The sequence below is a fragment of the Aquila chrysaetos genome, chromosome 1 (assembly GCF_900496995.4).
Source record: "Aquila chrysaetos chrysaetos chromosome 1, bAquChr1.4, whole genome shotgun sequence".
Lineage (NCBI taxonomy): Eukaryota > Metazoa > Chordata > Aves > Accipitriformes > Accipitridae > Aquila > Aquila chrysaetos.
The window spans coordinates 58863925-58887408 of record NC_044004.1 but is presented as its reverse complement, the minus strand read 5'-3'; the positions used below and the strand labels follow the sequence as shown (position 1 = coordinate 58887408).

Genomic DNA, 23484 nt, shown 5'->3' with positions numbered 1-23484 from the left:
AATATCTCAATACTTTTTCCTTGTCATGAGATTCTCAACACCTTCCAGAGCAGTAAAGTGCAAGGCATCACTCCTTTTGTCATAATTAACTTTCCAAGCTCAGGATGCTGTCACGTATAAAAATTATCAAAAAAAAAAAAAATCAGATTGAGAGTTGCAATCTTCTTAACCCGTGTTCACATTCTGTACAACATCACAAGTAACTGTCAATTTGCCTTCTTAATTGCCATACCATATGCTGAAAACTTCCTTCAGTTAATACCTGCCTGAAGAATGGGGATTTTTTATGAAAGGACATAATATGTAGTGTTGGGATTAGTAGTTTTTACTATTTTTTTAAATAAAGTAATGAAACTCTGACAAGCACACAACTATTATTTTGTCACCTTTGCATCAACACAGCGAGAAATTGTTCTAAGGACTATACCAAAACTCTTAAACGAGTTTAAACTGCTGTCTCAGGCAACACACAAACTAAGTTTCAAAGCCTAAAGAGAAGGTGAATAAAAATGGTACTTAATTCAAAATCCTGCTGTATATGTGAATATTGTGAAACTTTTCAGTATGTCTAATATCTTTGCACTAATTTGCTATTTTCCTCCTATCAGAAGTCACTCATTTTGGTTTCTCTTGAGAACTTAGGCTCTCAGGATCACATCATCACCACGTGAACTATAAAAATACAGAAACTAAAACTTGAATCACTCAGTATTTACAGTTGCTATACTTTGTACATGAAGATAGTTTATTTACTATCAGTTCTTAGAGTAGCCATCTACTGTAAAATCTTGGTCGAGTAACATTAAAAGGATCTAATCTACTTTCTATTTTCCAATGTGGATTGACTCTACTTCCTCTAATATCCAAACTATTACATTAAGGAAGAGAAGAAATGTTCTGTATTCACAAATCATAATGAGCTGACTCTGAAACATTTATTTAATAGGATTATTATGTATGAGAATAATATTACATTACTATGTTTATTACTGGTTCTGGCAGTGCAAGGTCAACATATATGCATCTATAACGTTCATACTATTAATGCACTACTCCAGGTTTCAAACCTGCAAATACTTACCTCCTCCTGGTATTGTGAGTACTTCTGCAAATTAAAATGTACAGTTTCTACTCTATCACAGCAGCCAATACAGCAGTCTCTAGTAAGAGTTTTAAGTCCAGCCTCACAATGACGGGATTAAGAAATATACTCATATACTGGTATTTAATGGATCTAAACAAAAACCTCAAAGCTAACAAAACAAAAAAGCAGTTTGTGCAGGATCATTGGTTTTCTTTTTTCACAATGAGAATCTCTTTAAAGACATTTTTCCGTTATTTCAAGGTCAAGACTTACTTCTCAAAACTCACTACTGCTAATAAGAGGAATCATTTTACCAAGCACTGCAAGATCTTTAAAAGGCCACATATAAACATCACGTACTCCAGAGCAATAGTTTGTATCAGCCCAGATAGCTATTATCTCCTTGTTCACAACTCAGTACTCTGGTGAGTATTCCTTAAATGAAAAGGATCGCTGAAGGATAAGTGGAGAAGTTAAGAGTAAGAAGATAATCCATATCTTCTTCTTTTCCTTCCTGTGGAAGATTCCTTTATCACATAGATTTCAACATGTGGTATCTTTTCTTATCTTCACTTTTCACTCAGAATTTTCTGAAGAAATGAATATTGCATTAAAGCTTCCTAAAGTAATAATACTGGCTATCTTTTTGATAGGAACACTCTAAAGGTTTCTGATGCATTTGCTTACATATACAATTTCTAACAATAACCCCTAAAATTCTTCAAATATTTACCTCCAGAGTAACCCATATGTAAAAAGATACTGCTTAAATGGAAAACAACTGATTTTGTGTAGTGTTCAAAATCTGACTAAAAATATCTTTCTTTGAGAAACATTATATTTACAGTATTCTTGAGGAGTGGAAGCTACTTTTCACAAAACCAGACCGAAATGGCACCCATATTCCCCTTCCTCCCATCTGTTGTCTCTGTCTATGTTACAGTTATCTGATGGGTAGTTAATGCTAACTAAATAGTTGGGTATTATTTGGAAAAAAATCTACCGTACAAACATCTTTGCTTTTGAGGATCTTGGAAAAAAGTGTATGTAGTACTGTAAGTAAATATCCAGTAATAGCATACATTTAAAAATGATAGCAGAAACCTAGAAAGGAAATGCACAGTCCGGAAGAAACATTTTCAATACCATCTGTAGTATCTGCAATAAGCAAACAAATAGTTAGTGTACGTCTGTTGTATAAACCTACTCATCCCCTTCTCTTTCATGATGCATTGCCTTGTCTGGTTTTCCAAAATGTTTTACAGGGATTGTGTTATAGAAGACCATGTATTTGGTACTTGTAAAAAATTACTTGCTAATCTGTAGTAGCAGTTCTTTAGAGAACAAAGCAGAAAGTAGTTTGAACTATGTAGCGCACAGCTCTGGAGACAATAAAGTTTAAGTCAAAGACAGACTATAATTTGAAGTCTTTCTTTCAAAACGAATGAAAATGTCTTTGAGTATTCCGTGAGACTTCCAGTGCAATCATGTAATGAATTTCAATAAATATTGTCATATATAGGATTTTTCTCAGTGCATACTGAAGTAGCCTTATGTACTATTTCGGCTCATCTTTCTCACCCAGCCTGCATCAGCTGTGGAAATTCTGATTGCTTCAATTTTTGAAAAGCATTTTCTCTCTCTTTCCAACACTAGAAAGAAGTAATTTGGGAAAGAAGGAAATTACCATGTTTTGCTGTTAAAGATTTATTATGCTGTTAATATTATTCATTTTCACAGTGATGATCTCTTATCTTCAGAGATAATTTTTTTTTCTCCTGTAGGGCAGTATGTCTCAAGCAAATTTCTCTTTCTTCTCCTATTCTATAAAGCAAATCCCAGAAGACTTTCCTAGACTTTAGACCAAATAGTCCTGATACAAACAGAATCATGGGGGAAATTCCAATTATTTTCCATTGCAAGCAGGTGCTTCTCTTCAGCCTACTGGGAATTTCTGATTCTTCTTTACTGAGACTCTTCAAGATGCTACATGCCATCCTTTAATTCAAGTGCAGGAGCTATGTAGCATGGATAAAGAGTAGGAAAAAATTTAACAGTAGATAAAATACCTAGCATTGTAAGGGAGCATAAACAGTATTTTTCTTCTATGATAAAGAAACATTCCCTGAAAACAGTGCTTATGTGCAAAATACAAGCACTGATAAGCTGCAAGAGCTGTTGGCTCGTCCCTCTAAGACAACAATTTCACCCCATAATGAATTTTCCTTCTACAAATACTTACATAATTCTTTTCTGTATTCATTCATCGTAAGACTAATTAAATCTTTTGGGCTAAGCTTGCAGCAGACCAAACAGTTAAATTTAGCTGCTGGCCCACACAGCCCTCTGGGGAACTTTATATACTTACCATGACCTTACTGTTGATTTAACTGCTAATATCTGTAGTTGGCTTTCTAGAAGTAAATGTATTCATAGCCAAGGTTCAGCTCAGCCTTCGTTTTTGCACCTGCGACAGACTGTGTGTGTAAATATTACTAGATAAATATCCTGTAGTACAGTGCTAGAAAAATCTGGGAAAGCTAATAATTTGCAGACTTGCCTTGATTTTTGGAGTGCATAGTACCATATTTAGAAATCTGATAAATAACTAAGAAAAAATTAGTGTGTGCTGCATGTATGGGATCAAAAGGCACTGAAGAAGCTTAATAATAAAAACTGTCCTGTTAATGCACTGGAAAGTGTTGCTTGCTTTATTGGATACCAGGGAAGAACCGTTCAGAGATAACATTTGAAAGATATTGTAGGTCATCCCAACAGTCACAAACTTTCCCAGGATATTAGCACATAGAAAAGGTAGTGGTTACGCAGATAACCAAGATGCCAGTGACTTGCTTTACACTTTCAGCATGTCATCTACTCATGGTGTGAGAGGAAACCACAGTAAGAGCTGGAGGGAAAGAGAGGTAAGGGGTTTTATTCCTGTAAGGCTTTCCAGACGCAGTAACTCGTTATTGGATCTGACAAGTAGGTTAGCGCACAGGCTTCTTAGCCAACAATGTACCAAAAATCATGAGTTTCACAAGATGTACATCCAACTGATGTCCTCTTTCATACTAAGTATGTCTGGAATTTTTGGCAGGGTCCATGATCTAGGCTGGGAGAGGGCAGATAGCTAGGGAACTCACTAGATTGGTATGGCATCACTTTTTCATAGTGTTTATTACTTTCTTGATAGCTAGTTGAGCTGACTCATTCATATGGCTATAGTACCTATTAGTAATAGTGTAGACTGTAGGAATATGCACTCCTGGGTGATCAGCAGAACCGCTGCAGACTTGCTTTAGACTAAACTATTACACTTTGAGTTTTGCTCACAAGCCGAAGTAGTGCTCAGAAAGGGGGTAAAAAGCAGCAAAGATAAAATGGATCAACACAAAACCAGCAAATACATTATGTGCTGTCTTCTCAGCAACAGTGATCCAAATCAAGCAGTGTGAGCAATCAGTCCTAAGGGGCTGTACGCTTAGGGAAGACGGTCTTGGGAGAGTGCCTGTGAAGCTCCAGGGGGAAAGTCTGGCTGTGGTGCCAGCATTTAAGAGAAAACTTCTCTCCAGCAGACATGTGTCTCCAGTGTCCCTTTCGCATGGGGCAAAGACCTGAGAGCTCACAGTTTCAGTCTAAAAGAGGAATTAAATGGCAGAAACAACCTCCCTGCCTGCTCTTATTCCATTGTCAGTGAAAGGTAACTTGACCGTCCATTTGTCAGGAAGACATAGCAATTAATCATAAAATTTAAAATTAATCCAACTTTCTCTAGCCCTCTTCTTTCCTCTGATGACCTAAACATGCAGTTGAAATGGAACCAGTTACTGAATTACAACAGTGTACATCCATATTAAATCCTTTCTAGAATTTGCATCCTTATAACTGGACTCAACCTCTGGACTCTGAAGGAAATAAGTAACTTGTAAAGTATCAGCAAGGATAATTCCATGTTTCTCAAGGGAAAAAAAAGAAAGCGAAATAAGGCACAGGACTTCTTGGCCAAAGTATAGGCAGAAATCCTTAGTACCTCAATGAACTGCATAAGCTGACGTTTCTAATTAGCCATCATTATTATAATGTTAATTTAAATTCAGATTAGTTATGAGATTTTAAGTGTTTGCTCTTTTCATCTTGCAACCATGTGATAAGAGCATTCAGTAAAGAGGCTACCTATTCTGTTTTCTCAGTTACATAAAGAAAAATACACAACCGAGATGCGTTATTTCATATGTTTGGTTATGTTGTGCCACTGTGATTTGCCAAACTAACAGTTCCTTCATTGCATGTTGAACCTGTCTTTTGTTAAACACCAACTATTGCCTGGCTACTTCCCACCACGCTGTTTTTATTAGATCTGTCTTAGGTCTGTTTCTTTTGTTGCTTCTTTTCTGTGCCTTCACTCTCAAAATATCTTTAAGGTATTACGTTTAACTGCTGACATAGTTATTCATCTAAAGCCCACAGTATTCCCCAAGTCTGTATATTTTTCCTCATCTTCAGTGTTCCTCTGATTTAACTGTTCCATTTTGTTTTGACTTTTGATTATCCCAGGGTCCGATTGGTATGGATGGAAAGCTGGTAGGTGATTTGTTCAAAACCAGTGTAATTTAGGTCTTGCACACATTCCCTCTTTGCTTTTTAGATTAGTCATGCTGAAATGTATATTAATCACGTATTGGCTTCCTTTGGCATAACTTATTTCAACCTCAATAGCATAGATTTTTAAGAGAGTGCCAAAAAGCCACTTCAGTCTTTTGTGTCTATCCAAGGAAATGGAGGTCAGCCATGCTGCTCCTGTTTCCTTATCGTTTTCTATCTGGATTAGATTGGAAGGCAGATGTCCCTGCTTGGGTGCTCTGTCCAGGGAACGCTCCACAACGGTAGTTTGGTGCTGCCTTTCAAACAGCAGGATATTATTTCTGACTACATATCTGCAACTCTTGCTGGTTTCCTTTTTCCACAGGTTCTTTGTTTTTGTGTTTTAATTTCTCTGCATGGATTTTGTTGGCTGATTAGATCTGAACAGCCCCATGTCTCATTTTAAATGCATTTGTGGGCTATCCCAGATATTCTTTAGGGAGATGCTACTTGAATTAAGTTAGAAATAACCTTTACTTTTATACAGTGCATTTGTAAATATATTTATATTTGTGTATATATTTGTATATCCACATATTTGGATGTATGAACCTGGAAGTTATTGTTCCCAGCTCTTTAAACATTAAAATAATGCAAAAGGTGTGAAAATTCAGTTTCTGCACTTTCTCATGCTACTTTTTTTGCTCCCTCTCTCTTCCTCCTTTTCCAGGACAGCTCTTTTCTCTGATACCCTGAATACATCTTTTCTGTCTTTTCATTTGCTACAGGTCCCATTTCCTTTGCAAGCTCAACTTGTTAACTTGCAGTGTCAGCTTCCATTTTCTTCTCTTAAGACTTTTTCCTGTGCTCCTTGAGATCTCTTTCTACTGTTAAGTAACTTTTCTGCAATGTTTGCAGCCTCCGGTCAATAGGCCTTTTTCTTTAATCTCCTCTCTTAGCAGATTGATAGCTTACCTATTGACTTCAGCTAGACCTGGCTACATCATGGGTTTTTTTTTTTCCTTTAGTATCATTTACGTATCAGCTGCTAATATTAGATTAAATTCCTAGGAAGGGATTAACTATCAACCATAGAAGACCTTCCATCATAGTAATTAGAATAGGCTGCCAAAGGACCCCTTTCTTTCCTGCAAAACAACATATGAAGTCAGTAAATAGGAATATAGAAGGGAAAATTGTTCTGAAGATTTTGCTGAAACCATGAAATATTATGTAGCTATACCCACTGTAGTAATGCAGATTTAAAAAATAAATTTAAAAAAAAAAAAGCAGCAATCAGTAGTGGATAATCACGTACATGAACAATGGTACAGAGGTTCAAAGCAGCAGCCACTAAAATACGCCTGATCAGTTATTGGTGTTGGGACTGATCTGTAAATGCATGCAAAGAACAGCAGACAGTTGGTAGATACAATCAATGAATCACTTTTACAGTATGTAACACATTTGAATAAAGAGATATTCATTAGAAAAAAAATGAAGTAATGTTGACTTTTCAGTCTTGAAAGAGTATTTTTCACCCTGTTTGTTATCTAAAATTTAGAGGAATACCTCCAGCTAAAACATTTTAATCCACAAGTAACATGCACTGGGAACAATTTACACAGCAACGAGCCAGAGTGATTTCAGCGATCTTGGAGCCCTTTTGGGAACACAAGCATATTAATTGAGACTGAGCTTGCTCAAATGAGTTATCATATCACATTGTATTCATGTTAGAGGGCTTTTTAATGAACACAAAATTAACTCACAGGGCTTTATTCCTGACCCTTTCACAACATACAAAAATGAGAGAAGGCAAAATGAACTGCCCCTTTTTCGTCTCCCACACTTTGAATTGTTGAGTGACAATGACCCTTTACAATAAAAAAGGTCAGTATTGTGATGCTTCTTTCTACCTGTACCTTTGTAAGCAGAGCTGATGAATTCCATAATATAGCGTTTGCCGCATCCTCTGGTTAGTGTCACTTACAGGATCATTACCGAGAAGAGAAAATGATACTGTAACTGCAGTAGCTAGTAGGGCAAGGAGTATCTAAGAGCATACAAACATATTGAAGGGTTGGGAACAACTGAAAAAAAACGAAAATAATTATCTTCACTAATGCAATGTTCCTTCCATGTTCAAGGAGCTCATAGCCAACAGGATAAAAAAATCCTGCTATGAGTACTTTTGTATTCGGCATCTGCATTTGCAGTTAAATGCAGGATAATTGCAATATTGGCAGCATATATAAACTAAGAGTAATGCAACTATTACATTCCCCATTATCTCATGGAGTTCTGTGTTACCATGAAAAACAATTGTCCTATAAAAATTCAGTTTCCAGCTTTCCTTTCTCTGTATTGCAGACATGATAAAAGATTAATTATAAATGCACAATAACAAAAAAGGCAAACTGGTAGTGCTGTTGAGACTGAATGTAGAAAACACTTTCATGGGAGTATGATTCGATCCCTGACATTCAGTTCAGGGTATATTTGTGTTATGTGTGTATGTCACATATATATATATATATAGCACGTACCATGTGGACACTTAGTAGCCTATATGTCTAAGTTAGATTGAAGAAAAAGGTGTCAGTTTTCAAATCTTTTTGTTTAAGTATATATATATTCTCTTTATTTGCTTTCTAATGCTTTAAATCAACATTTGTTGAAATGTTTTGGTAATTTCAGACTTTCATTTAAGATTTTTTTTTTTTTTTAAGTATATTTATCTTGGAGGCTGTCTTTAATGATTTGGTCAAAATGCATTGAAACTTTAGATATACTTGTGAGACAAATGTATTGTCAGTTTATATATAAAAGTCTGCATGCATAGGTCTCAGTTTAGTTAATTTATACAAATTTATTGTACAGACTGCCCAATACTGCATTAGTAAGCAATTCCTGATTAGGAATTAGGATCAGATATAGCATATAATAGCTTAAAACCTGCTGTGATGGGAAGATTGAGGTAAAGGCTGAGTGCTGAGCAGTCCCAATTGTATTCATTAACTCAGTGTGATGTGTAACTTCATAGAACTGACCAGTTCAGAAAACTTTACTTCATATTAGAACTGGTAAAGCTCAGCCAGTATTTTTTTTGTCTGAAAACCTCTGTAAGTGCAGTGCTGTTTTAAGAAGCTAATACAAAACTGCAGCATTTACAACAGGGAATGCTTTAGGCTGCCTTCAGTGTAAGGATTAGATAGCTACAATAATTCTGTATTTTACCATGATTCCTCGTAACACTATTTCTAATATTTCTTACATTTTTAAAAAAAATCTTTAAAAACTTGCATGTGAATTAAAATATATTTTCCTGGTTTTTAATTTAGCACAAAAAAATCTTACTAGTAACTAAAAAAAGCATTTTTCTTCAGCTGCTTTTCTCGTAGATAATAGTTCCCAGTTGAAATGCTTCCCCTACCCTCTTTAAAATCACACAGAATTGCAGAATGGTTGAATTTGGAAGCCCCCTCTGGAGGTCACCTGGTCTAACCCCCCTGCTTAAGCAGAGCCATCTAGAGCAGGTTGCCCAGGATCATGTCCAGACGGCTTTTGAATATCTCCAAGGATGGAGACGCCACAATCTCCCTGGGCAACCTGTGCCAGTGCTTGGTTACCCTCACAGTAAAAAAGTGTTTCCTGATGATCAGATGGAAAAGTTTTGAGTCTCTGTAGCAGTACCTTCTAGCTGAAGTGGAGAGTTTTTATAAGACTTTTAAGAAGTCTCCATGCTCAGTTTCCTTCAACTAAAGGAAATGTTTTAGTTCAGCTGAAATGTTACTGAAGTGTCATAAAACCCTAGAAGCTAAGCTAGAAGTTTAAGAAATCCTCTCTTTATAGGGAGAAATATACGAAAGTTTGTTTCTGTCTTACAGTGTGAGCTGATTGTCTGGGTGATTGTAGCTCATAGTCACAGCTACTATACTGTTTTGTAATATAGTTCTGCTTCATGCAGATAATTTGTAATGAGTAGGCTAGAATAACTGATGACTTTCACCGGCTTTCCTAGGCTAGGGACCTTAGTGATAGGAAGTCTGGTCTGTAAGGGCTTGCAGCAGCAAGAGGTAAATAGAACTCCTCGGTGTGCAAAGGATGCCTCTCCATTTGTCCAGGGGTGGTCCAAAGGTGATGTTGATAAATAAGGGAGAGGAAATGTATCAGCTACCTCTTGGGCTGACTGACAAGAGTTAATCTACTGCTGACTTGCTGGTTTTAATATTGGTTTATACTTGCTTAAAACTGTGGTGCTTGCAGCAATGGCAAAAAGACTATTGTTTGCCCAGCAATATGCTCCTCCAGTTTTTAGACTTTGTTCGTTCAATAGGCGGTAATTAGCACCTCCTTGAAACATGGGGGCAAGCCATAATAGAGAAAAAGCATGCAATACCTACTTCTAAATTATCTCAGCATCTGTGGATTCTTTCTCACTTGAGAATGATTAAATTAGGTCTTTCTATCATTTCTAAATTGTTCTGACTATCTAAAGTATGAAGTTTCTCAAATGCAGGTTCAATGATGTGTTATTCTAATTTATTTCTGGAATCAGTTAATTGCAAGAAAGTTCATCATTTTGAATTAAAACATTCAAATTCAATATAGACTTAAAAGTCAGAATCTGACTTCAATACACTTACTGGATTTTTTGTTATGTCCTTATTAGAGAGTACTGTAACTATTTGATACTATTTAAGGAGTTAATCCTTGTCTTAACTTACCATAACCTTATCTTTTTCTTGTTTTTCAGGGTCAGCCTGGTCCTCAAGTAAGTGCCATCTTATTTTCCTGCATAAGTTAAAGCTAAATACAGGGCCCACCAAACTCACGTTTTCTACAGAGTATTTTGATTCTTTTTTTTAAATCCTACTGTAATAAGCTAGAAACTGGTAACCATTGCATAATTCTGTAAGGCAAATATTTCCCAAGAGAGAAAGATGGGCCCCCCCATATGGTTGAGTTCCCTCAGCTGTTTGACCAGATGGTGGGGTTAACAACGTAATACTGAATAAAGCAAATCTCCTAACTATGGCTTGAAACTTTGCCACCTAACTTTAAAGCAAGATAAAATAACTTAGCAAATGTGTAGCAAATGTAATACTTCAACTGCTTATTAATCACATGCTAATAATGTTGCAATAATCCAGGCAGCCCTCAGTTATTTTAAATATTGCACTGCTAGCTGTTTTGATTAATTATATACACTGCTTTGAATTAGTTCTGCTTTATTTAAGAATAGTAGAACTTTGTCTTGTGAGCTGTAACTGAAGATGTGGTAATCTAGAGTCGAACTTCAGTTCTGAAGGAGAAATAGAACAGCAGAAAGGAAACATTAGGTATAACAAAAATTAAATGTAAATTATTTGAGTTAGAGTGATATAGAAATGTGGAAAAGCAAGGAAACAGGAAAAAGAAAAGTGAATACCAAAGCCAAACTTAGTGAAATCAGTTGAAAAACTCTACCTTTTTGCACATGTGAGATGCATCATAGAACTCTAGTCTGTGGGACCACCTTAGCACAAGTGAGTTGCCTGAACCAGGATTTCTGTGGCGGCCTTTTATATTTCAGAATCGTAATTGAAAGTCAAAGCTTTACAGCCTTATTGATTGAATTTTTTTTAAGTTAAGATTTTCTTTACGGGAAGCAAGCATTTTTCTCAGATTTTCTTGTTTCTAATCATCGTTTTCTGTTGAAAGACAGTTTGCATTATAAACCCTCATCCCACTCAGTTTGAATGCCTAGTATCCTTGCAGTGCCAGGCTCCATTTAATAGTGTCATCTAAGTAGTCCGTATGATATTGGAAATGACCACCCCCCATAGCACTTACTTTTCACGGTAAGCTCTTGATGTGTGGCCTACACAGAGAGGTATCTTCAGCCTCTGTGCTGCTGGGGGTCAATGAAGAGATATATTGTAATTCTGTGTGGCAGTCTTGCTGTGAACAAACTCTGTTGAGGACCTGAGGCTGTTACTGGAGCCTGTGGGCTGCCCTCCAGTTGATGATGACTTGTGCTGCCACCCGTGTCTTTTCCCTCTGGGTTTGGACCCCCACCTCCCACATTTCAGTTGCTTGGAGAGTGTCTCTTGCTTAATGCTCGTGAACAGCTTCTCAGTCTTTGGAGCTCATATCTCTACATGAAATGCCCTGAGGTAGCTGTAGGCAAAGAACCGCAATGGAGATGGCAGCATGCAGTGCTGTTTCAAGGGCAGAAAGGCAGACAAATCTTGTCACGATTGTTAAGAGAAGTGGGGTGCAAACCATAGGAAAAACCCTCTAAAAATGCCCTCCCAAATTTTATTAACTACTCTGTGCCCTGAATGATTATACAGAAAACAAGTACAAGGTACTAGGACCCACAAGACTTAGGATGAGAATTCTTGCATCCTAACTTCAGTAGTTCCTCCCAGTGGAAATGCTCATCTCTGTGCCATTGCTATTGTTCTGAGCAACACCATTTCTCTTAATACTGTCTTTTCCTCCTTTCCAGCTCAAGATGCTATTATTGTGGCAGCAGGATGTGTATGTACTCAGTCATTTTGACTGGCTGATTTGAGTCCAGGAATAATTCTTGTAAGGGCACTGGTGAGGAAGCCACAATGGCATGAGACAGTCAGAGGAGAATTCAGCTTTAGATCAGGATGCCTAAACCTAGAAGCTTGTGTGTAGGTGTTGACATGTGAGGTGTGTAAACACTCCTTGTAGTCAGTGAAGGCTGAGTCAATACTCAGTGCACCTAGAGACCTCTTCAGCTCCTTGTAAACTCCTAGGGCTCAATTACATTGCCTGCATACAGGGGTTTGTTGCTGCATGAGATGATCCAGGGTCTCCAGCCTAGCCTCTGGCTGTTGCATGTACAATGGCTGGAGTCTGTGTTGGGCCATTGTTGTATCTGTCAGTCAAGGGCAACTGTCTTGGATACCTAGGGAACCTCTCACATGACACTACTTGCACACATTCGTGCCTCTTAATTACAAGTTCTGATTATAGGCAGCTACTAAATCGAATAACCATTCTGCTGAATTGCTTTCTAGCCTACGTTGACATCTACACGTCTTAGGCAACTACATGTAGGCTATACATTTAGATGTCTTTCCCCTTAAACTGAAACCCAGATCCAGATAACTTCATGAGACAGCATTTTTAAAATGTAGAAAACTGTGGTTGAAAATCTCAAGAATTTTTAAAATTGTTTTTAAACTATCAATAGAAAACAGAATCTGTTCACATACAGATAAAATAAGTCAAACCCCCACAGTTTCTCATTAAAAAACTGCAGAAATTTCAGCCACCCGTGGTTGTCAGTAATTTCCTCAGTCTTAACTGTCCATGAGAAATCTGAAATGCAAAGTATTGGTCGGTTTGGTTTGTAAGTAAAGGATTCCTGCCTTCAAAGGGAATTACTATGCTGACAAAAGAAAGTTTTTGATGTCATAGCCATGTAAGTCCACACTAAGAGAAAAGATAAATTCTAATCCTTTTTACACTCAGTGTTTTATTAGCACCTATTCTTTTTTGCTATAATTTTCAAAAAGTACACACTGAATTCACACAACACGTACATAGTTACTGGGTACAAATATAAATTCATAACAGATCAGTAACACCTCCTATCTTTTTATCTTTGAATTTTTACTGCTTCTTTTCTTCAAAAATACACTGCAAAAGAGAATTTTGCTTCATATTTTCTTGTTTTAAGTAAAAGAAAGCTTTATTACAACCCACAAGCATTTTTTCAGAAAAATCTCGTGGTTCTATTGTATCTCTAAAAGGTAAATCAATAATCAATAGCTAAAGGATTTCTAGCATAAGCTTTAAAAAAATAAAGTATCTTATGATTTTAGTTTTCTGTTAAAAAGAAAGCTTTTTCAAATACCATGTAAACTGAGTTTCTTTATAGAAGAGCAAGTAATAAAATTTTTAATATTTTTGCTGAAACTTAAATTCTGGCTTTTGAGTGACCCCAAAGAATACCTGCTTTTTTCTTGTTTAGAATGTAAATATGTATTTAGATTAACTTGTACCGGAAAGGTTTATTTTCCCAACAAATCTATACAACCAAATTCTGCCCATACACGTCCTGTTTAAAATAATGGAAGTATTCATGTTTGTCAAAGAACAGACTTTAGCTTCCAGTCTAAAGCTAATTCCATAACGAATGTACTATCTGGGTAAAAAGAAGGCTTGTTATTTTTAACTTTTTTTGTTGTTTAGAAGTAAAGTTCATATAAATATTGTAAAAAAGAGCATTTAGTATTCAGGTGAAGGAAGAGAAAATGATCCTTTATGAAATCCTAAACTGAACTAAAACCTTAATGACTATAAACGTTGGGCCGGGTGCTGTTTCAGTGTGACTTTGTCTCAGTCAGTCAACTGTTCTCCTTTGCGGCAATATCCTCTCCCTGGCCTATCTGTAGTGCAACATACTTTTTCTCTCATGTCAGCATACATGATCACTCTCTGTGTGGGACTTTGAGATATAGCAGCCCCACAGATGCTTCTCCCTTCTCTTTGGCAGGCATTCAAATCTGCATTAGAAATGGACAAAATACTAATGATTGATACTTATTTTCATGAGATTCTTTTTTTCCTGTATGTAAAATGTCTGTGGAAGTGGTGTTATTTCAGTCTGAAATTTTGCAGTGTTGTGTGCGTGACAAAGGGTTACCATAGCAATTCTGGTGACAAATGTATGCGTGTGTCTTTTTTACCGTCAAGCTTCAGGGTATGTGACTGGAGTATTTTTAATTTCTGATGGCAGAGATTCTGATTCATGGTTGGACAGGCTATTACTGGCTTCAGCTGTCAACAGAGCTGGTGGGAACCATTTTAACTTTTAGTTTTCTGCTTTTTGTCAAGGACTGAGAGAAATAGCCAGCAGGACATAGGCCATAGTTTTGAGCCGGTGTGGATGGCAGCAGTGTATGGAAGAGATTTGTTTATCACTTCCTAGAGAACACTGTGATGGTAAGGAGAATCCTAGACCTTAGGAAAGAGTTGAGTATCTGACAGCAGGAAGGATGGGAAAGGGGTTGTGTAAAGAAAATGTTTTAAGTCCTGCTGAGTTTCCCTTTCAGTTTGGTAGTTAGGATAGCCATCTGCATTCCAAGACCTGTTAAATATTCCTCTCAGTTAGCACATGCCATTCAGTACTGGGGCAGTTGATAAGGTCAAGTGATCATGTATGTGTTTTGACGGCTTTTTAAGCGATGGGCAAGGTGCATAATACGTCCTATTGACTAATGCTGCAAAGTCTCTACCTGTCAGAGCCTTAGAGTTGAATGCTTCTTTTGTTCTGATCACCATAAATTGAGGTGTAAGCTCCACGTTCCTTGTTCCCAGCAGTGCGCCTCTAGGAATGCCTCGAGTCTCTCTACTTGCGTGGAGAGTGGGGGAAGGAGGCAAGAAGTACGCTTTTGAAGGACAGAATCAGTGTAAGGCTGGAGAAAGAGTTCATCACCTTGAGATACACAATGCAGTAAAACTGTTGCTCCTGAGAGAAGCCCACTGGTTGTATCCAGGCCATCAGCTGTTCACACTCTAGAGAATCATCTTGTGGGGTGTTTCTCCTTCTAGCAGCTGATACCCTAAGCTCCTTTGTAAACTTCTGATCCTGCTGAAGGATTGTATGACTCATTTGGAATATGCAAATGCTAGTCTGCTTTTGAGTTAAGAGTTGCAGGTCAGATTTTGCTGTCAAACTTTAACAAATTAGTTTGTTAACAAAGAACAGGTACAGTCGCTCAAATTTTTGTTTTCTAGGCAAATATGGAATGATGTTCTCTTTGTCTTATATACTTGTGTGTGTGTCCCCGCACTTTTTCAGGATGCCATCAGGCCATTATTTCAGTGTAGGTTATGAAATTCCTTCAATAACTTTAGTGTGTTTTAGTTTCTTCTTAATTCCCTATGTGAAACTGTGATTACTTAGCTAGAAATCAGAATATGAATTAGAATTTGGTGTAAATTCATAGGGGCATTCATTCTATTACTGTGATCTTTCATTTAAAGGGAGCCAAATATCATTTTGCACCTAAAGATTTGGGTTCAGTTTTTTGTTTCTTCTGAAGCATCTTCACTAACATGTAAACAGTAGAAAGAGCTACTGCATTTCCCATGTTCTGCCCTAGGTATTACTGATGTCAGTGGGTGTGGAATACAGAACCTCAACATCATGTCAAAGCAGGTACTGTAAGTTAAGGAGGAAATATATTTTTAAAAGGGAATGAACAGTTCGTTAGGCTTTGGTAAAGAAGGACAAGAACTGAAAGAATAAATAATTTGTCTTTTGAAAAAAATTCTTCCTAAGGGAGTTTAAAACATTTGTAGTTTTTAAGTTTTCATGTGCACACCACACATTTTCTCCCAACTACTGTTACCAAGTCCAAACTAATTAGTTATACTTGTATAAATGAAAATAAGATTAGGCTTAGCCTGAGAGTTTGGGCTTATATACAGCAGCAGAAACAGATTAATGTAGTGTTTTCTAAAAAATAGTCTCATCTAATGGCCAGGTAGACATAGGAAGACAGCCAAACGCAGTATGTAAAAGTTTGTTTCTTACTTGCATCTGTACCAATAACAAGGCCAAATACTTGATCCCATTGCTGTTAATAACAATCTACTATCAATTTTGAGATCAGAAATTAATCTTAACTGAGGGCATCGCCTAAATAAACAAGCTTGTACTAAGTTTCATATGTATTTAGCAGGCAGAGTTTTACCATTTGCTTACCATTCTCCTTCCTTTCTAAAGCTGTAAACAAACTCCTAAACACTATTGAAATGGTGCGAATTTTTTAGGAAGCGCTCAGCCCGTATTGACTTGTGAACATGAAGAAACAAATGCCATTATCATGGCTTTTCAGTTTATGTTAGTTGCCAAACTGAACCACATCAGAGAATATAGGAGGAGAAATCATGCTCAAAACTTCATGTTTACTCTCTGATGTGTACATAAATGTTTATGACACAAAAGATGCAAGAAATGTATCTTCCCAGAAGGATTTAATGTATTTAATTGTTTTAAAGTATGTTGCTTTCTCAGCTTTATATGTAATAAAGCATAAGTTAATTTTGTTAAAAGGAATTGAGAATAACAATAAGCACTTTTAAAATATAAAACACTTCAGTTTCCCCTGGTAGACTTATGTACATGTGTAAACCGGGAGAGCTGTGAATATTAAATGCTTGTTCAGCTAAGCAGATGGCATTAGTGCAAATAAGAGAATTCTTTGCTTTGTGAAGAAGAAAGCACGGAACTGGAGATATAGGGGCAAATTGTGCTGGCCTATCAGCTGTACCAAGACTAAGGAAGCACCACACATAATTTAAAAAGGCTGAGGGGAGTAAGTTCCTGGTGTAAACAAGCAAACTTCTTGTAGCATTCAATATTGTGCTCTGCTTCCCACATGTTTTTTTACTTGTCTTTTCTCAGCCTTTTGCCAGGATTTGCAAAGGAGCTTCTAATGGCAGATTAATGACTTCCCTACAGTACCCTCCCAAGCGAACTTAGTTGGGGATAATCAGACTTGTTAGACCTCTGTTCATCTAATGTCAGGTGCCCAAAGCAGAGGCCAGACTCCTTCCTCACCTCTGCTACTGTGTTCTTTTACCTCCTCTGATAGGCATGCTTTTGAGTTACAATTTCAGTAACTATCTCTGGAAATCTTGTGCTGAAATAGCAAGATGTTCAAATGTTCCACAGCATTTCCTGGAACTGGTACTTTGTTTCTGACTTTCTTACCTGATTCAGAAAAATATCAGATTTGAAATCTGTTAATTTAACAATTACCAATACAGTCTAGGTTTTGATTTTCTACAAACACAAAAATAAGAATATTCATTTGTCGTGGTTAAACCCCAGCCAGCAGCTAAGCACCACTCTCTCACTCCCCGCCTCAGCGGCGCAGGGGAGAGAAAATATAACAAAGGGCTTGTGGGTCGAGATAAGGAGAGGGAGAGATCACTCAACCAATTAACATCATGGGCAAAATAGACTCGAATTGGAGAAAATTAACTTAATTTATTGCCAAGCCAGAGTAGGGTAATGACAAATAAAACCAAATCTTAAAACACTTTCCCCCCACCCCTCCCTTCTTCCTGGGCACAGCTTCACTCCCAAATTCTCTGCCTACCCCCACCCCAGCGGTGCAGGGGGACGGGGAATGGGGGTTACGGTCAGTTCATCACACGTTGTCTCTGCCGCTCCTTCCTCCTCAGGGGGAGGACTCCTCACTCTTCCCCTGCTCCAGCGTGGGGTCCCTCCCATGGGAGACAGTCTTCCACGAACTTCTCTGATATGAGTCCTTCCCACGGGCTGCAGTCCTTCACAAACTGCTCCAGCATGGGCCCCTTCCACGAGGTGCAGTCCTTCACGCACAGACTGCTCCAGCGTGGGTCCCCCGCAGGGTTACAAGTCCTGCTAGAAAACCTGCTCCAGCGTGAGCTCCTCTCTCCATGGGTCCGCAGGTCCTGCCAGGAGCCTGCTCCAACGTGGGCTTCCCACGGGGTCACAGCCTCCTTCGGGAACCCACCTGCTCCGGCATGGGGTCCTCCACAGGCTGCAGATGGATATCTGCTCCCCCATGGACCTCCATGGGCTGCAGGGGGACAACCTGCCTCACCGTGGTCTTCCCCATGGGCTGCAGGGGAATCTCTTCTCTGGTGCCTGGAGCACCTCCTCCCCCTCCTTCACTGACCTTGGTGTCTGCAGAGTTGTTTCTCTTACATGTTCTCACTCCTCTCTCCAGCTGCAGTTTCTGTGCCGCAGCAACTTTTTTTCCATTCTTAACAATGTTATCACAGGGACACTACCACCTGATGGGCTGATGGTGCCCATTGCTGATGGGCTCGGCCTTGGCCAGTGGCAGGTCCATCTTGGAGCTGGCTGGCATTGGCTCTATGGGACATAGGGGAAACTTCTAGCAGCTTCTCACAGAAGCCACCCTTGTAGCCCCCCACTACCAAAACCTTGGCATGTAAACCCAATACGTCATTGTGCAGAATTCTGTAGAAAGGGCTCTTCACGCAAGCTAATGACAGCTCTGGATGCCCTCATAAAATAAGTTCTTTTGTTATGAAGGTGGCTTCTTTTACTAAACCTGAAGATCTCCCTCCAGAGTAGGTGTATGCAATAGATGAAGAAAGCTTGGAAGATGGGTTCTTGGAACAATTTAAGTTGTTTGGCCCAAAACTTTTAGAAGTTAATCCCCTCATTTCATAGTTTGCATAGTGACAATTTATGGTACAGTTACTCTGAAAAATCAAGTCCTAGAATAAAAAAAATATATAAAACTAATAAATAAAACTCTAAAAGAAAACATGAAGGACAGCTTTCTATTTGTAGGGTGTTACCAACTTTTCTTCATGTTGGCATCATTAATTTCTGAAAAGAATTGGTTTTGTTTTAATAAAATAAATATTAAGGTCTGATTCACTCTTTACATATGCTAGCATAAATGTTATGGGGAATCACACATTAGCATTCCACCTATTCATCTAGAAGTTGCAGCTGTCACCGAGGCATACTAGATCTTCTAACAGCAAGTGAAGAACTGTGAAGCAAAAATTACTTGTAAGCTTTAATTTGGTATAGTATTGCTTAGCTTAACAGAGTACATATGAGTACAAAAAGCAATTGCAAGCCTAGTACTGTGGTTCCATTATGAGATGTACAAAGAGTTGTCAAAATATAATTAAGAACTCTGAAATATTTCTTGTATTCCCAAATCATTTCTTTATCAAATGACCTTTGTATTTTCTTCATCCTATTCTACAGATGGCAGAAATACACTAGTGTGTTCTGTGTTTTATTAGGAATTATGTCAAAGCAAAGTATTGCACTGTGTTCAGGAATATTATATAGTATTTTACTATCCTGCTGCACATGTTTTTAATTTGATATTAAACTCCTACTGGCTTATTGTTTTTAACTGATCCTTATGCTGTACTTCAGCTTTGAATTCCAGCTCAATTTGTTGCAGATCCCAGTAGTTTCACTAGCTTTAAAAAAAAAAAAAAAAAAAAAGTGAAGAGTTATAAAAATGTGTATTTCATCAAGCTTATGGTGACTTAAACATAATGCTGTGATATCTAAGACCTTAGTCTTTCACAAGGTTTTCAAAATATCAGAGTTTTCTTGATCACCCATTGTCAGTCCAGAGCCCTGGTGACTTTCTGTGCTGGAAGCTTGGAAGTCCTGCAAATTCGAGCAAACCTGGGAGCTTTGGATCTTAGGCTGACAGATGGAAGTTTCAAAATTTGTATTTTCCGTTATAAAGTGACACTTTTGTCAATTGAAATTTGACTTTAAGCAACCTTATATGTTAGCAGAAATGCTTCAGGTTCTTTATATTGAATTGGTGCTGGCATGAAGAGCTGTGATGGTGTGCTATTCTTTCCTGTTAAGTATGAGTCAACTTTGGAGGAGGGAAAGAAGAAAAAATAGAAAATGCAGCAATTCCTTTCACTGGAGTGTTTTGTGTACTGCCAGAAGTGTTATTAATCAGCATGGCATGGAAGTGTCCATTCTGTTTGTGAGCTTTAATCCAGGATTCTATGTTTGAAAAATGCTTTGGCCATCCCTGCAATAGCATAGGAGTTCTTAATAATCTTTTTTGCTGAGATCGATCAGTAACATTCAAGAGTTGTGAGCTGCTGAGAAACATGTAAAAGAATCACGTATTTTCAGAAATACAATCCAGTTATATTACACAGTATGTCTGTTAGTGATCATTTGCCAAAAAGAATGAATATCCATTTAAGTATACATATACATATGTGTGTAATTTCCCCTGAAGATGTTCTGAATTTCGTAGACCAAACTATTAGTCTTAAGGAGAAAACTGTTTTGTTTTTAATAAACTTTATGTTGTCTTAAATTGCTTCCTGTATAAAGACGTTGCCAGCCTTAAACGTTACAAAAATATCTTCAGTCATCTCACTTTTATATGTCTATGTATAAAAGTATGTGTATGTTTGTAGCTGATGTAAAAATTCCTTTGCATTTATCCAGTGTTTCAACTCAAACTTTACAAATCTGAACAGTTCTCAAAATAGCTCTCAAGATGAAGTATGTCATCGTAGTTTTCCCCTGTTGTATGAGGAAATTGAGGAAGATAAACAAAAGGTTTAGTTCTTCTACTAGCATTTGTTTGTCGTATTGTAACACATATATTATCTTATATGCTATTTTTATGCGCTTTTACTTCTATATAGTCATTTACCTTGAATAAATTAATCTGTGACTAAGGGTTGACACATCCTCATCAAGACTAGACTTATGACTTGGAGTGTCAAGTCTTTGCCTCTTTTAGCAATGACTTGTAGCTAAGATAGTTTGGAGACATCTGCAGTAACCTAGTACTTACAGGTTGCCTCAGATAGATACATGCAGTGTATTTTTTATCATTACGTTTGTCAGGCAGTTCTTGTAAAATGGCTTGTTTGGGTACCGATGGAGCCTGGCATGGACAGAAACTATTTAAGGGACTACAGGACGTGCAAGGGGGGAATAGGAAAGAAAGAAGGATAAGATCCTCAGAGAAATGTATGTTGGTATTTCACTAAAATACATTTTTCTCAAGCATTATCATATCCTCAAGTTAAAAGAGTTATCTAGGTTGTGAAATAATTTCATTGCTCTTAATCCGTGGAGGTTATACTGCAGTCTCAGAAGCCTTTCTATCCCTTGGGCTGTATTTTACATGGCTATGGCTTTGTACTAATATTTTACTGCTCTTTTCTTTTAACCATTCATGATTTAAGTAATCTAACACACCACTTCTTTTACAGTGGTATTTTATAGTGGTGTTTGCAGACAGCACTAAAAGAATAGCTAAATCTTTCTTTGGCATTGTATACCTTGAATGAGCAAATGTACCCTGTACTGAGCAGTAAAGTTTGGAAAAGAAAAAACAGTGTATATACAGGATGCAATGCCTTTGAAATACTGAATGAAACTCAGGGCATTGCTACTGAAACAAGTGTGGATTCACCACAGTAAATGGAAGAATGGAATTGACCGCCCCTATTTGAAAGTCTGTGTTAAAATCCATTTGCTGAAATTAAGTTTATTGTTGAAATACACCGAATGTATGTTAGCTGCAAAACCTTGTTTGTATGCAAGCTATCCAGTTTTGCTCATTTACAAATGAGCAAAGTTACAAGTTTAGACTTTATTACTCTAATGTAAATATGCCTTGATATGATAGCAGGTACAGGCCAAAATTCTTCAAACAGGGTACTGGGCTTTTAGTAGCAAATTCTTTTAAATTAATCTTAGTGCCTTCAATAATGAATTTTGGATTGTTTTTAATTTCTTCCAAAGAGAAAGATGGGGAAGTGGGAGAATCTATGAAAACAGCATGAAATGGGTATGAGTCACAACCATCAGGTTGGGTTTTTTTTTCCTTGAATCGGCTTACTTTTATTTCACTAGCTGCCTTGTTTTGAAACTTGTCCTTTTTTCAAGTAGATAAACAGAGAGTTTTTCAGGTATTTCAATAATTTGTTTCTGTGTGGTTGTGATTTTTTTTGTAGAGCTGTACCCTGTGGAGCATCTGTTAATGAAGTACATAAATCTCCTTGACCCAATTGCTGGTCAAAGGAGGATCTGTCTGGTAGATATTTGTATGCTATTTCTCTACACAGTAGTAATGGAGACAGTAAAGTTGAAAGATCCAGAGGGCTAGGGAGCTTGGAAGACACATTTCCATGACCACAGGTGCTTCTTTTGTAGGTAGTAACTGGCAGTGGCGAATCTCCATTGCTCTGAAACTCTCCCTTTCCCTTGCTTTCCTCCTTTGTCTGTTTTCTTCAAAATGCTTGAAGTTCAGCCTGTCATCGTCGCCAAAAAGGTTCTTTTAAGTAAAACAAAAAAGATCAAATGAGCAAAGGACACTGTCATTTCAGCTGAATTATCTACCAGGCCACTAAGCAATCAGGGAAGCACCGGAAATCTTTGAATTACAGAAGCCACTGTTGAAGTTTTAGGTAAAAAATGACTGAAACATTAGAGTATGAACTACTGTTTCTGAAAATAACGGGAAGTTGTTAACTCCCAGTGAGGAGATTTTTTCTTACTAAGCTTCTAGAAATAAATGAGAGAGCTGGCCTATGGATAAAAATCTACCAAAGGAAGTATAAAAAATATTTAATGGTGTATTTTTTATCTCAAAAAATCTGGAAAAAGGATTTCATGCGTTTGATTGGCAGGAGGTGTAATTTTTTTCTTTTCAATTTCTGTTGTGTTGGGAAAGAAAGCCAGAATGTACTTCCATGATCCCTGCAGTTTTATAAGCCCTAAATTCCACTGGACTATATTGGTCTTCCTTTTAAGTCTTTTTTTTTTTTTTTTTTAATTATTGTTTTCCCAAGTTCTCATTTGGTTTTGGAGTATATTAATTGCTTCCATAAAGTAGAATGTTTTGATTGGGTTCAAGGCATCAATACCTAATGCATCTGCTTAGACCAGGGGGCCAGGATAGCAGGCTTTTTGAGCAAAATAGCTCTATATTTGTACAGTCTGATTATTGGCTGCTTACTGGTACAGTCCTCACTGGTGAGTGCAGAAAACTCCTCTGGAGTGGTACTATGCCATTGTTATTTTAATAAATGGGAATAATTGGGAGGTTAAGCAGTGCTAGTTATTTTTTCTCCTTTGTTTCATATCCCTTTTAATGTTCAATGCAAAATAAAAGGTGTGAAGTCTGTGGCAATAAAAACTGTTTAGAGCTATAACTTCTTTCCTGCTTCAGTAGTTTGATGCAACAATAAATGCCAGTAAATAACCTTCTGAGGAAAAG

The 23484-nt window shown here is 37.4% G+C and overlaps 1 protein-coding gene across 5 annotated transcripts in view; it reads left to right on the top strand.

The window, feature by feature from the left end:
- Positions 1-5639: 5639 nt before the first annotated feature.
- The window catches only part of COL25A1 (collagen type XXV alpha 1 chain), a 133177-nt gene continuing 115332 nt past the window's right edge, over positions 5640-23484 (top strand). For all 5 annotated transcript variants that reach the window (XM_030029264.2, XM_030029247.2, XM_030029254.2 and 2 more), the window contains exons 1-2: positions 5640-5668; positions 10428-10445. In XM_030029264.2, coding sequence (XP_029885124.1) covers positions 5654-5668; positions 10428-10445 — 33 coding nt within the window. In that variant the 5' untranslated portion in view covers positions 5640-5653. The remainder of the gene's footprint in view (positions 5669-10427; positions 10446-23484) is intronic.